This window comes from Meleagris gallopavo, chromosome 12 (genome assembly GCF_905368555.1).
Source record: "Meleagris gallopavo chromosome 12, MGAL_WU_HG_1.1, whole genome shotgun sequence".
Lineage (NCBI taxonomy): Eukaryota > Metazoa > Chordata > Aves > Galliformes > Phasianidae > Meleagris > Meleagris gallopavo.
The window spans coordinates 11,055,894-11,070,036 of record NC_139415.1 but is presented as its reverse complement, the minus strand read 5'-3'; the positions used below and the strand labels follow the sequence as shown (position 1 = coordinate 11,070,036).

Genomic DNA, 14,143 nt, shown 5'->3' with positions numbered 1-14,143 from the left:
AGTAGAGCCGCCCCAGCAGGAGTGCTCTCTCAAAGCTCCAAAACTTGGGATAACTCAGTCGGTAGGTCCAACACATGGCACGATGACCAGCCTCAGCAGTGTGCACATGCACAAGGCATAAGACAGTCAGAGCAGTTAAACCATCCTTTTTACTTGAGCTCTGTTTTCTTGTCCATCATGCTCCCTGAAGGCTACCAGAATGGTGCTGCTATAGAAGCTGACCCGAATGTGGGACATTTGGAAGTCTCAGCCATACCGAATGCTAATTCAGTCTCCTTTCTTCACAGATCATTGTGCTGTATAACTTTACAGATGATGTCTTCATGATGTGGAATAGCCTTTAGGAGCAACTTCAACATTTCGATCACTGGCTTAGCACTTCCAATGCACACCTCAAGATTTTCCTTTACCGTAATAGGAACCAGACAAATTTTTTGGATCCTGCTATGTCAGCGAAGGAAAAAGCTCCCCATACCATTTTGTCCAGAAAGACAGCAGACAGAAACACTCTCCTGCATAATCATAGTTTTAAATTCTAGGCAAATTAGGAACTGTTCAGTGCTTTCAAACTCACGAGAATGTGATTTGCTGAATACAATTGTGTAAAACACGATACAGATCTGCAGAGCGCACAGGGATCCAAAAAAAACCAGGCTGTTTTTCAAGTTTCCAGAAGAAGCTTTATGCCACATCAAAAAATCCTATTGGAATTAGGAAGAATTCTTGTTCTAAGGGTCTTTTTTCCATTATATTCCATATTTCTGGCTAAAATGTATCATTCTCAGACACATTTTCCTTTACAGTGTATTTTCCAAGGCCATTCAGGCATACATTCTTTCAGTACGGATGGGCTGAGGAGGTGCCATAAGGATGCTGAACTGAGGCCCACAAGTTTGCAGCCAGCCTACCCTCACTGGCACCAAAATCCTGCAGGCTCATCAGAGCCAAAAATAACCAGAAGCAGCACGGCTGGGAGAAGCCCAAAGTCAAAAGATTTAAAGTTGAATTCCACAATACACAAAAACATGAAAATGCCTGCAAAGGGTCAGATTTACGCTTTTAACTTGGGCCTCTATTAAAATTCAGCCCCGAACATTGTCCCATGATAGTCTTCTTTTTGCTTGCATTCAGAAATGTACCCCATCCCTGGGATTTTACTTAAGTAAAATAATTCTTTCTTCCAAATTTGGTTTGTATTTATGCCGGAAAAATTGCCATGTCTCTACTCCTTTACTTCTCTCTCATTCAAAAAGATGTTGAGTCTTAAAACCCGGACTGGAGTTCAGTTTGCAGAAGAAATCTGCAGAACAGCTTTGCCTCTCATTTTAAATTCAAAATTGGGTAGCTGTCACACACCCTTAAGTCAGTTTAAGCTACTAGCAAGTGATTCCTCTTCTCTTCTCCGAGGAACGGTATGTATTTCTCTTTAGGGGAAACAAGCAAGTGGTACCACACACACACAAGTAAATCAGATCATTTCTCAAGTGAATAATGTGAATACACAAGTATAAATTTCAAGTCTAAGAAACAGAAGGGAGGAGAGAGGTCTGCACGGCAGTCCAACAGTCAGTCCAACTGAAATGCACAGTTAATCTACCCAAGTAATCTTAGATGTGCTGTCACTTACAGGAAAAGTGGCAAAAAAGTGCACTTAGAATGACAGTCAAATACATCATGGAAAACCAATACTATTAAGCATTACGTGCCATTAGCATACATTGCCACAATAAAGCAGAGCTAATGTTATCTAGATACCTTCGGAGTGCATTTATAAATCTGAGTCTGTGCTGAAAACAGCGGTGAGGATAATCAAAACACCTTCGTACTTTTTATTTTATCCCAAATTGCCAAGAGGTAAAATTAAATCTCAGTTAACAATTTCATGTGAATTGTGCATAGTCTCCTGCTGAGCTGGCCTCCTTACAGTCAGTTCTGAGGATCCTTCAAGGTTTTCCATTCCATTTTTCCATTCCTCCCCTTTCAGAGAGGAGTTCAGGGACCTGTAACAGGCAGGCTGTACTTTTTCTGCTGGAGTACAGAGAGCAGGGAGGGCAGGGCTCTGCACACTGTACAGGCAGGACACAGCTGTCTGTCAGAAAGCAGGGCCTCCACCTCTGCCTTTCAAAGGAACCCAGAACTGGTGAGCACAAGTGTTAAGTTTTCAGAGTCATGCATCCAGACAGGGTGCAGAATCTGGCCAGAAAAAAAAAGGCTTTAGTGCATACTATCTCTTCTGGAGTTCCTATCAGGAGAAACTTTTACTGTTGGAGGATTCCAAAAAAACCTCACTATTTTTAGCAATACGTTCACCCTTCTCTGTTTAAAAGTGCTTTGCATAAATGCTTCCCACAACACAGCAAGCAGTGCAATCCCAGCATGCAGGCACCATATATACACTTCCACTGAAAAAGCTTCCATCAAGCAGACTTTTGATGCCTTTCCTTTTGATATTTGACCACATATTTACTACTCCCAAGATAAGATGCTGCTTCCCTCCCAGCACTTGGCACTGCACATTGAGAGAAGCCTCATTCACCAGCTCTTGTGGGAAAGCAGACAAAGTATACAAAGCCCACATTTCTCTTGTGACAACACTCTTCAGTACTGTGACACAAACTAATCTTCCTTCTCAAAAACCGCATGATACAGTGCAAGCATACCATAAAAAAGTTGTTGTTTTTTGTTTGTTTGTTTTTTGTTTTTTCTTAACAGTCAAAATAGTTATGGCCTTTCTAGATGGGTCAGAGGACACAAAATCATTCTGGGAATCATTTCTTATACCTTCTCTATAGGACAAAAAGTAAATTTTTCAGTCTGTAACCCTGGAAGGAAGTCACTCCCTATCTACACACAAAAAAATACTGCTTTCAAGCTGAAGAATTCCTAGTTTGACCACCAGCCAATACAAAAACTAGAGGTAAGAGATGGCTTGTAGCCACCTTTATTCCCTTCATACCCCAACTCCACTCAGATGCAGCTGAGGATGAGCCTAAAGGTATCGACTCACCCAAATTGCCAAGGATTCAGAATCCCTGAGTACAATTTAGATCCCAGTGAGGTCTGGGGGTGAGATGCGTTGCTGACTTCAGCCAGCAGCAAAATCGAACAATCATATGATATGGTTCCAAGTCAGGAAAGCACTTAAGCACAGAATTAAATCCATCCCTAATAGGGAATGCAATTAAACACATGCTTGAAATAAGGCATGGCTACAATTGTCTTCTATGAAAAAAAGATGCATTCCTGAATGGATACCTTCTCAGACATAGAAAAAACTTAAAAATCAGAATCTTAATCTTGCAAAGGATCCAGATGCTCTGATGTTAAAAAATTTCTACTATAGACCTAAGTGGCTATAAAACTTTAAAATTAGTCTAATCTATTTTTCTGACATCAAAAACAGGTTATTTTCCACTAGCATTGGAGCGGCTCTAAAATACTCAATGTTCCATAAAAAAAAAAAAGTCATTTTCCACCATTAGTGGCCCTGGGACAGCAAATGTTATGGAAAAAAACTCTAGCTCCGGATGGGACTGTGAAACACGTGTTTAAAAAAGGAAAAAAAAAAAAAAAAAAAAAGAATCTGCACTATAGGGTGCCCTTAAAATATTCAGTGTTCAAAAACAAATTTCCTCCAACCTTGAAAGCCCTATGAAATATTACACACCATAAAAATCTTGGCCTACTAACTAGTCGCTCTAAAACACTGGATTTGTCTTCAGATATTTTTCCCTCAGCTATGTAGAATCTCATAAAGTATTCTGTATTTCCCATTCAGGAGCAAGGCAGAGCTGAGGAACTGTGCTGGCACAAATCACCCTGCTGCACTTCTCTAAAAGCGTAGAGGATAACTGCATTTCTCTAAATTTAGAGCATAACTTCATGTGTCATCTTGCAGAGGAAATGATTCTGGGTCAGTGCAATACACATTGAATGTCATCTGATTCTGCATCCCTAACACCTACACTGGATTTATCACAACTTACCATTCAATTACTTTGATTGATAAATCTTATTTTCTTTAGCAGAAATTGCAAAGTGCAATTTTCATCTTAGTTATGTTTGAACAGTCAATTTCTCATGGAGCCTAACAAACCTAAGGCATACAGCTACTGAAATTACCTGCATGGATCTTGCCAACTTCATGGGGAATAATGGATGGACTGAGAGCCAGAGTGAGACATTTTGGCCCTTGGTATGATCCTCCCTCCTGCCTTCTGATACAGCCCTGCTCCTTTGCAATCTGTCAAAGCTATTACCTCTTCCATGCAACAATCCCTCTTCCTGGGTGGCAGCACATCTGGCAGGGTTTTGATACACTTACCTACAGCTGGTGACCTCCTTGGAGGGGTTCCTGGAGCAAGACCCCTCCTCATCCCACCCTTGCTGCAGCTCTGTCAAGTGCTGTTTAGTTCTCTAGCTGTCAGCTCAAAGAGAACTTAATCTTTTTTCCAGCTGTAGAAGTTTAATGCTAAGATTTTTCAAAACCAGACATTTAAAATAAGGCAACTAAATAAGGTCTGAGTCAAGTGTAAACTCAGAAATCACTGCTACGCAAAACTTTCTAGTCAATCCCCTGCAAAGCCTTCAATGGTGCACTTTAGAGTAGTTCTACAGGTCAGCACTACTATCAGAGGCATTTTCACCCAAGTGGTTACTAACTACACTTTCATATAGCTATAATGCCAAGAACCCTGTTAGTTACGCTCATAAAACAGACATGCTCAGGGATTTGGACAATATAATTTTATCAAAATTACAGAATTACATAGGAACAATCGCTTTTAATCAGACCTGAACTCCATCTAAGCCAACACTGTGTCCAATGACGGGCAACTGAGCAAAGAGAAATGATGACGTTTATCGAATGACACTTGCTCAATATATTTTCCTGTCTTCATCAACTAGAAGTAGCAATTAAACCACCGTACATGTTTCCTTTAATATTTCCCTTCTCTCCATATTTTCTGGTACCACTGGGATGAAATTAGCAAACAGGACTCATCACAGCTTTTAAAAATTGCCAATTTACATTTTCTGATTTGTCTGTTTCTCTGCCATTAGTTTTGATTTACCATTATGGTCATTGGCCAGGAGCATGCCAATGCTCACAGGGAACTAATCATCAGAACTGCACAAACCTCTCTCTCAGTGCAGTCATTCAGACACAATTCCTCCTGATTGCACATACTCATATTTAAGATTATTTCTTCTATACATACATTTATTCTGAAAATAATTCTGAATATTCTCTGACCTCATTTAGCAATTAAACACTATCATTGTGATCTTCGTGCAACTCTTCGTGGAAAGCTTTAGATCTGATAAGCCTTTATAAATCTTGATCCTTCACAACTTTTGCTAACTGTTGCCATTCTTTTTCAGAACTTTTATTAAAATGTTAAAGAACACAATTCCTGGAGCAGAGTCTCGGGCCACTTTATTTGTGATCTCTATAAGATGGGACCACGTGCTCCTTTCCTGTACTGATGATCACAAAACAAGGTACTAACTAGTGAGATAACCTCACATTTTATACTATTATGCCTTTTTTATAAAACTTTGCCTAGGGAAATTCTTGATAGTTTTTTACTACCAAAGTAAGAAGTGCCAGGGGAATACTCACATGCTTGCTCAGCATTCCAGGAACTCTAATAGAGTTTTGAAATCTTACCTTTTTCTAATAAAATCTGCCTTAATTCTTCCTGAATTGAAAACCTGAAGTAAAAGCCTACCTGAAAAACTGTGAGGGACAGGGAAAACACACATCAAAACAAGCAATGATGCAAACCATGCCAATTCATGTATTCTTCCCCACGAATTACGTTGTTTCTATCTACACTAACAAGTAGTTGAGAGCATCAGGGATGTGTGTTCACACTACTTCAGAATACTTGGTGATTCCCTCCTGGCCCTTGGACTTACTGTCCATGAGTATTTGAAGGTAAAATCTGCAGGCACATCTTTTGATTCAGTTTCATCTGAAAGGATTTAGTTTTCAGGCTCCCAGACTGTTCTGAGACACAAAACAAAGCATAACTAAGTGGGAAGGACTGAAAGATTTACTGCAAAGCTTGTGCCAGATCCAAACTAAAACTCAAACGTGGGTGTACTCATATTAAAAAGAAGCACAAGAGCAACAATTTCCCATCATTATCTAAATTATAAACACAGTCATGCTTTCCTCATTAAATTAAGCAATACTTACCTCCTTAAATCTTTGTTAACTGCTTTTAGAAAAACACACACAAAGAAAAGAAATATACAGTGTGCTATGTAACAAACTGCCATTCTTTGCTGAGATCTTTTCTGAGGAGTTAAACATAGAAGACAAAAAACTGCATCAAAGTATAGTGGGTAAATGAAGGAACAGATGGAAAATTGAATTCTTGGTTTATACGGATCTGTTTCAAGTTCCAGTAGTGACAGCAAGTAGCCAGTCCATCTTTATGAAACATATGTGAATAAGGATGACTTTGATTCAACAGGCTTTGTGTACTTCTCACTCCTTTTTAAAACAACGTGTTATTCTTTGAGAGTCAAAGTATATCCACAGGTATGTAGCACTGGGATCAAAATAGAGTTTCTACACCTAAAAGCCTCTCTCCCAAGTTATTTCAGAGATGCAATATAATGCATAAACCACGTCAGTATACGTCCTTTCTGCTCTTTCACCAGAAGGTGGCACACAATGCACATTTTATGTATGTGTTTTATTTATATATACATACACATGTCCGTATTACTTTTAATTTTTTTCCTCTACTATTTTACTTCAACTTAAAACTTTCAGGGTTTTGCAATAAGTGGATTCTGACTGTTTCAGTTTATTTTAGTAATAATTACAAGAAGATATTTTCTGAAAATACAATAAATGTTATCCAAGAGCAATTTGGAGCAATCAGTATTGATACTTATAACATGTGTTTTGATTGAAAAGGTCTTGGCTGTAAGAATGGAATATGGATCTGTCCAGAATGTTATGAGTATCTTCTAGCATATGTAGTGTGGGAGCTATAAAAGTGAGTTTATTATAATTAGTGGAAAAAGTTTTATTATACATTCAAAAGATAAAAGAAGCTGATACTACCAGCTTCAGCTATTTAGCTACATTTTCTTGCTTGTTTCTTCTATTTTTGTTATTAGGATATATATATATTTTAGGATGATCTTTGGCATTTCTAAACGTTTATCTGAATGCAGTTTTAGCGTGCAAGAAAGAGCCAAAAGGAACCAAATCAGTAACATGTAAAGGAAGAAAACTGCTAGTCTGCTAACTCAGCTGGCTAACACTGTATGTAATATTAAACTTCACATCCTTTCCATTAAAAGCATCAAACAAGACTGTCCTGTGTAGCCTGGCCTAATGAACCCTGAGCTCCTGAAGTGGAACATACTTGGCTCTCCTCTGGCCTTGAATAATTAAGGGGTATGTTGTACAGCTGTTAGCCAGCCAGTACAGGAAGCAGAAAAGTGGATCTTTTCCTACAACTTCAGCTCCTCTCTATCTTTCACAGCCCCTTGTTACGTAGTTGGGTAGCCCTACTTTCAGCTGGAATTCCACCCTACAGCATGATGTTCTCCTCTAATTGAGCAATTAACTTACCTGTTTTGCATATGTACATCATTTTTATACCTTTCATAAAGAAAAAAATAGATCTTTTACAACTAGACATAAAATGTAGAACTCAGCATGTGGATTTATTCACAGAGAAAATCATGGTAAAGGATTATAGGATATTTAGCCTACAGAAAACAAACAAAAAACAACTCCAAAAGCCTTAGAAGAAGCCAAGAAATGCAGAGGTAATTTAAGAATTCTGCCAGTGGCATGGCACTAATATTCTTCATGCACACAGGATACCTCATTCATAATACAGTTTTTCTTTTGCTCAGCTATGTTGTGGGCTAGAAAGAGACCAACAGTTCCCATGTATCCACTTGATGTCACTGAGAAATCTGCATGGGTGAATCTGTGCTGATGGATACAAGCAAGTGTGGAGCAGAACAGGAAGTCATATGTGAAGACACACATAGCTACTCAGAAATATTTTGCTTACGATGCACAAACAAGTTGTTACCACCAAGAAAACATATCCTTCTTTCTGAGTGCTCAGGAGAATGGGCAGTGAGGAAAAGGCACCCAGAGTTGGGGTAAAGGTGTACCTGAAACTTAAAGGGCTCTCTGTTGTAATCACTTTTTGTTACAGTCTGCTCTTAGAGACCCTCAGCTGTCAGTCACATGTAACCCCTGTCATTTTTATGTTAGATATTCATGATGAAGGTGTACTGTGGGCTGTTACTTCAAGGAGGAGATCACTACTGTAAAACTACATCTGACGAGGAAAGAACTCTTGCAGACGCACACTGTGTGTTTGTGGGAACAGAGTTTTCAGAGTACATAGACATATTAGTGTGTCTCTTCTGATTCAAATGCTCACTTGTCTGATAATTCACATGATACTTAATTGGCACTTACATCAAAGTTCCCGTTTTACTACACTGCAAATGGACATATTTTGGGGTCCCACCCTATTAGACAAACATTAGCTGAGAGTGTTATTAAGTTCAATCTACTAAAGTCAGTAGTATACTACTTTTCATAAGGGAGATCAGAAATAACTCTTCTTACATCATTTCGTAAGTTTTTCTGCCACTAAGCTAAGTGAAATTTTAAGACAGACCAGTTCTATTTTATTCACAAGCAGTAATACTTACTTCCTTGGCAATGACAGGAAATAAAGCAATTAGATAAATCATTTTTGAGTCAACACTAGTGTCTTACCATAACTAAAATTTGGCTCAGTAATATACACAATATAAAGCATTTGGAAATCTATAGTCTCATGTGAAAATATTAATTTATATTTAAATTGCTAACTGCTTACCCATCCTAACAATATTAATATTAACTGTGTGACACTAAGTCTCTGCTGAATTTGAGATATAGGTCAGTTATACACAGAGTTGCCAAACTGTAGTTGGAAAATATGACTTCATCAAAAATTAGCCTCGGTACAACAGTGAACAGCAGAGTCACATGTCCCAGCATACATTAGCCTGGCGCCACTACAGTATGCAGAATTATTTGCATAATATTCCTATCAGTATTCTGGTACAGTATCAACACTTTCTGATACACAGCCCTCCAGCAACAAGTGTGAAAGGCACACCGACTTCTCTGAAGTCTATTTGCATTCAACTGTAATGTTCACTGTTATCAGCACTTTCATGTATGTTCAACAAGGCACAAAAGGCAGATCTTCACTTATTAAATATTTGAGAGAATATTGCCACTGTAAGTTAAATCTTACAAATTAAACTTAAAACGTAGCACTGATGGGACTTAAAATATCTACCTTTCCTATTCAGAGGACTAGAAAACAAAAATAAAACAGTGAACTGCTTAATGCACATAGCTCCTGAGTAACAGTAATGCCACTCGACAGATGTTGTGCTAGACAATATACTTTCATGGCTCGGCACTTTTTGTTTTCTTACTGCAGCTGCAGACTGATGGCTCTGAGAGGTAAGTTTACCTCACTGTCAGGTTTAAAGTTCTATTAAACTACGGCTGGAGATTTCATTCTCAGTTTTAACAATGGTCTAGACACATGTGCAGCTCAAGTAGGGATAATGGAAAGTCTCTGATGAGAGAGTCAGCTGGCTATGCCTGCTAATGCAGCAATATAGTTGTTCACTTTGGTGGGCTTTAAGCTCTGTAGTGGAGCCTCAGACATCTTGATGAAAAGAAAAGCACTTTCAAATGAAAGCTTGTTTGAATACATAACACGTGTAAAATAAAGTGACACAGTAAAGACACAGGACTGGTTGTGTGACATGAGTAATAAGAAATGACTTCTGAACAATGATTTGCTGCCTTTGCTGGTAGATTCTTTCAAAATTTTCTTATTGTAACAGTACAAAGAACTTTAGAGGAGTTCTTGCTTACCTTTCACAGGACATTCAACTGTAATATTTGCTCCAATTTTTGCTACGATTGTACCTCCAACAACTGCAGAGAGATTGCTGGCTTCCAAATTTGTAACATTTAACACGGAGAACAAGATGACAGGAACCTCTTTGAAGTGAAATGAAAGAAAGAATCAGTTTAAAAGCATTATTTGACTTAAGCATAGATTCTGTGTTTAAATTCACCGTGTTTGATACAGAATTCTGTTTGCAAAGAACCACCCAGAACTCTGTTGAGGTCTGCTCTGGTTTTAGAGAACAAGACTGTCTCACTGTTACCTACTAAACCAGGCAGGATTTCATGGACTGATAGCAAAAGAAAATATTTCTAATTGAATTTGGGGTAGATATTTATACATAAAACGAATGCATGCCTCATTCCAAGGATGCTACAATCCTACCTGCACGCAATAGTAAGGATGTTTCCATATCAAAACCAAAGTCATTAACAACTAGACATCCATATGTACCAAGTTCCTTTTCAGTAGGACTGCGAATCTGCACTTTTCCAATGGTGTCCAGGATCACTCTGCAGAGTATTCAAGAAAAGACAAATGTTACTGCCCTGGGACAAACACAGCTGGGTCTTCTTGCAAGAGTTACAAATACAGCAGCAAAATCCATCCCTAGGGATTTATTGTTCTAGATCAGTGCACACAGAAACAGTCCTGCCTGCTCTTTGGTGACAAAAGGAGAGTGTTATAGGATACATGCATGGAAGGATTTCAGATATCCTTCCTCTGCAAAGTCACACACTAATGGCAGCCCTTTGGAGGACAGCAAGTTTTATTGCTGCTAACTAAAAACTCTCAGGAACATCAGCACAATTTAGTATAAGGCTTGGCAAGAAATCCATTTCTCCAGAGCAAACTTTGTTTTCAGCAGAATTGTGGAGTTTGCAAATGTATGGTCTAATCTGACTTCCAATTTACTGCAGTTTACTTGTTAGTTTTAATATTATCATCATTAAATCTGAAATCTTTCACCAGATTTCTTGGATATTCTACCTGCCATCTCAGGGGTAAGATATGAGAGATGGCTTCACAGTCTGAGACTGAAAACAGCAGCCTTGATGTTTCATAATTGTCCCTCTTGTTATCTTTCTCAGCAATATGTTATATGAGTTATGCCACGTACTCATCCAAAAGGCCTGCAGATTTGGCATTCTTCCACAGAGTACGCTTACAAAAGGAAAAGATGGACGAAAACATCTTAAAAAAATACTTGCACCTCAACCAAACAAGTCTAAAGTCCTCTCATGCACGTCTGGGATATGGCCCTCTTTCACAAATCTTACAGATACACAACCTGCTTCTCACTTCACAGCCTTTTGCTGCTGCAATACTATTACCATTTTAAGTACATATATTTATATACATATGCACATGTATGTATAAACACACATACATGCACTCCGTGTAAGGAACATTTCTCTGAAAAAAAAAAACAAGAAAGAAAACTGCTTGCCAATATACCCTCAAGTGAAAAAATACAAGCTAAAATAAAGGCAATTTATGAAAGTAGAGTTAGGAATCAAATAGGTGCTCACAAAAAATAAAATAATGTTTAAAAAAAAAGAGAAAGTATCACAACAAATTAGTGGGAAATTATGCATGGTTCACAAACTAAACATAACTGCTGGGAGCTACGTGGTTCCAAAAACATTTACAGTTCTAAAAATGGCTTCGTTTGGTGTCCTTGCTTTAATTGATAGCCCTGCAGAAGTATATTTTTCTTGGCCATGCAGTTAATCAGTTAACTATGTTGAGAAGTATCCAAAAACATCTTTATCGTTTCAGAATCATTTTTCTCATTACTCAAAAGCTAGCTACAGCTCCAAGAGGCTCTCACATGAAGTTTGTGTTAGTATTACCAGGTGAGCTTCTAATTTGTCAGCAATGGAGTAAAGGTATTTGCTGAGTCTTAATACCTGAGTATTACATACATATGGCAGTAGTTCTTCAGTTACAGATCTCAAATAGGATGATATTAGAGTTTTGGGTTAGTTTTTTTTTTTTTAATTATTTTTAATTCATGGCCATCAACAAAAATATGTGCAAGTTCTAAAGTATTAAAACAGTTGAGAATTATTCATTTATTTTTTAAATTTTCACAAGCAATTGTGCAGCTAAAGGTATTTCTAAAAAATTTACTGTGTTGAAGGATGGTGAAGATAACACTGATATTTCCTGTCCATAAGAAGCATCAGAAAGACTGATTTTCATTTATACAATGGCAGAAGTTTTAACTGAAGTCTACTGTGTTTGGTATGTGAACAAGTGCACTCAATTGTCTCAATTTAACTGACTATAAATCTGTTCATTTTCTGATGCAGCTTAAAAGATACATACTTAGTACATCCAAGTCCCTTCACATTGTAAAAAAAAAAAAAAAAGTCATTCATTGCACATAACACTGGGGAAATGGACATGCACTTGGATGGTAGTAAAACAAAACGTGACAGATGTCTGAGTGAAAAAAGATCAAACTGCTTAAATAAAAGGACGGAAGGCACAATGTTAATGCTTAACTCATTTTTTACAACAGATTATGTTTTAATATTAAAACAGCAGGATGTATCTTAACAGTTTACAGTAACACAGTAATTCATTCAGTGATTGGAAAAAAAAGATATTCACTTACTTCTCAGAGGATTTTAATGTCTCACCATCTTTTGTCCAAGTATATTTCACTTCACTAATACCAGCTGTTTCACACAGTAGATTGACAGATTGAGTATTCTTGGTCAGAAAAACTGTATTTCCAATTCGTACAGTTAGTGTTTTGTTAAAGGAAACTCCAGGAATTTCCTTTTGCCTCATAATAACTGGAACCTTCTGGTCAGACATTAACTTATCCACAGTTTTTGTGCTGAAACGATCAGATTCGTTTGGTGATTTGCCTGTGAATTTTGAGGCCAATTTCTCATCCTGGGCTCCCTTCCATTTTTCAGTGGTTGATTGTGGAGGCCTAGATAACTCAGCGATTAACTGATAAATGACCTGGGACGCCAAGTCATCACTGACGTCTCCAGTTTCAATGAGCTGACTCATGTTCCTTATTAGTTCTTCAAACTGCACAGTGTCCATGCTGTAGGCACCCTGGAGAACTGCTGCCTCCAGACGTTTATTCTTGAATTCACGAGAGCTAAATACTCCTGCTGAATTACTCCCAAAGGCTTCGAGATTTCTCAGGAATGGTTGATCGTTTATTTGCCTCTCACCCAAATAGAGCTCATTTTTCTTACTCCACATTTGCCACATTTTGTTCATTTTATGCCATTTGGCCCCAAAGCTGTTGGCCTCATTGTGATCTGCATTTGAGATCTCACTGGCATGTTTTCGAAGACTTGGTGGTTCTATCAATCTGTTGTCATTACCAATCAGTTTGAGTACAAATGTTTCATGCGCTGAGCCTGCAATACACCGGTACACACCAATATCAGTGGCTTCAAGACTATGTATTTTCAGTGACCCTGACTTAGTGATGCCAAGTCTTTTAGAGTTTTGTAAGTGTTGCTCATCTTTCTCCCACCGTATAAGTGACTTCTGGAATCTTCGCACGGGGCACTTAATTACAACAGAAGTTTTTGGAAGTAAGTAGGCACGGCTTCCTATGGTAAAATTAATGCGCTTCTCTTGTCTCGTCTGGATATACACACGGTGAATACTGATAATCCGAGGTCCATGAGTAGAGGATTTTTCTGGAAGCTTTGGTTTAATTTCTGAAATAAAATAAAGTCTTGAAAAGTAACTAATCATTAGCACTCACGCATACAAAATCTGCTTTTCACAGAATGGCTGACAGAGTTCTTCCTGACTTTGTTTAAATCAGATTGCTACATGCTGAGCTTTTATCTGAGTCACAAAAATGCAAAAACATGGACAAGATGAAACCATGGTATTCCCCTGCTCCAGCCAAGAATTCTGTTACTTCTTCCCCCAGACTCCCAACTATGAGAAAATACAGACAACATTTACCTATACAAAGGACATAGATGGTGCACGCATACCTAAATGTATATATTATGTACTGTTTTATACTGTATACATAATCCTCTTATGGTTATGTTTCCTATTGCTGCCTCAGAAAGGCTAGGCATGAAAGGGAATGGAAAAAGTGAACCAAAAAAAAATTTGAGCACATTATTACTTTCCCTGCATTTGAGCAC

At 38.0% G+C, this 14,143-nt stretch overlaps 1 protein-coding gene across 15 annotated transcripts in view; it reads right to left on the bottom strand.

The window, feature by feature from the left end:
• Positions 1 to 14,143, bottom strand: part of ADAMTSL3 (ADAMTS like 3) — a 190,414-nt gene that overhangs the window by 13,865 nt on the left and 162,406 nt on the right. For all 15 annotated transcript variants that reach the window (XR_014885806.1, XM_085233767.1, XM_019619471.3 and 12 more), the window contains 3 exons: positions 12,616 to 13,696; positions 10,374 to 10,501; positions 9,953 to 10,081 (listed from right to left, as the gene is read on the bottom strand). Coding sequence is in view for 14 of the 15 variants with exons in the window: in XM_085233767.1 (XP_085089893.1) it covers positions 9,953 to 10,081; positions 10,374 to 10,501; positions 12,616 to 13,696 (1,338 nt within the window). In the remaining variant the exon portion in view is untranslated. The remainder of the gene's footprint in view (positions 1 to 9,952; positions 10,082 to 10,373; positions 10,502 to 12,615; positions 13,697 to 14,143) is intronic.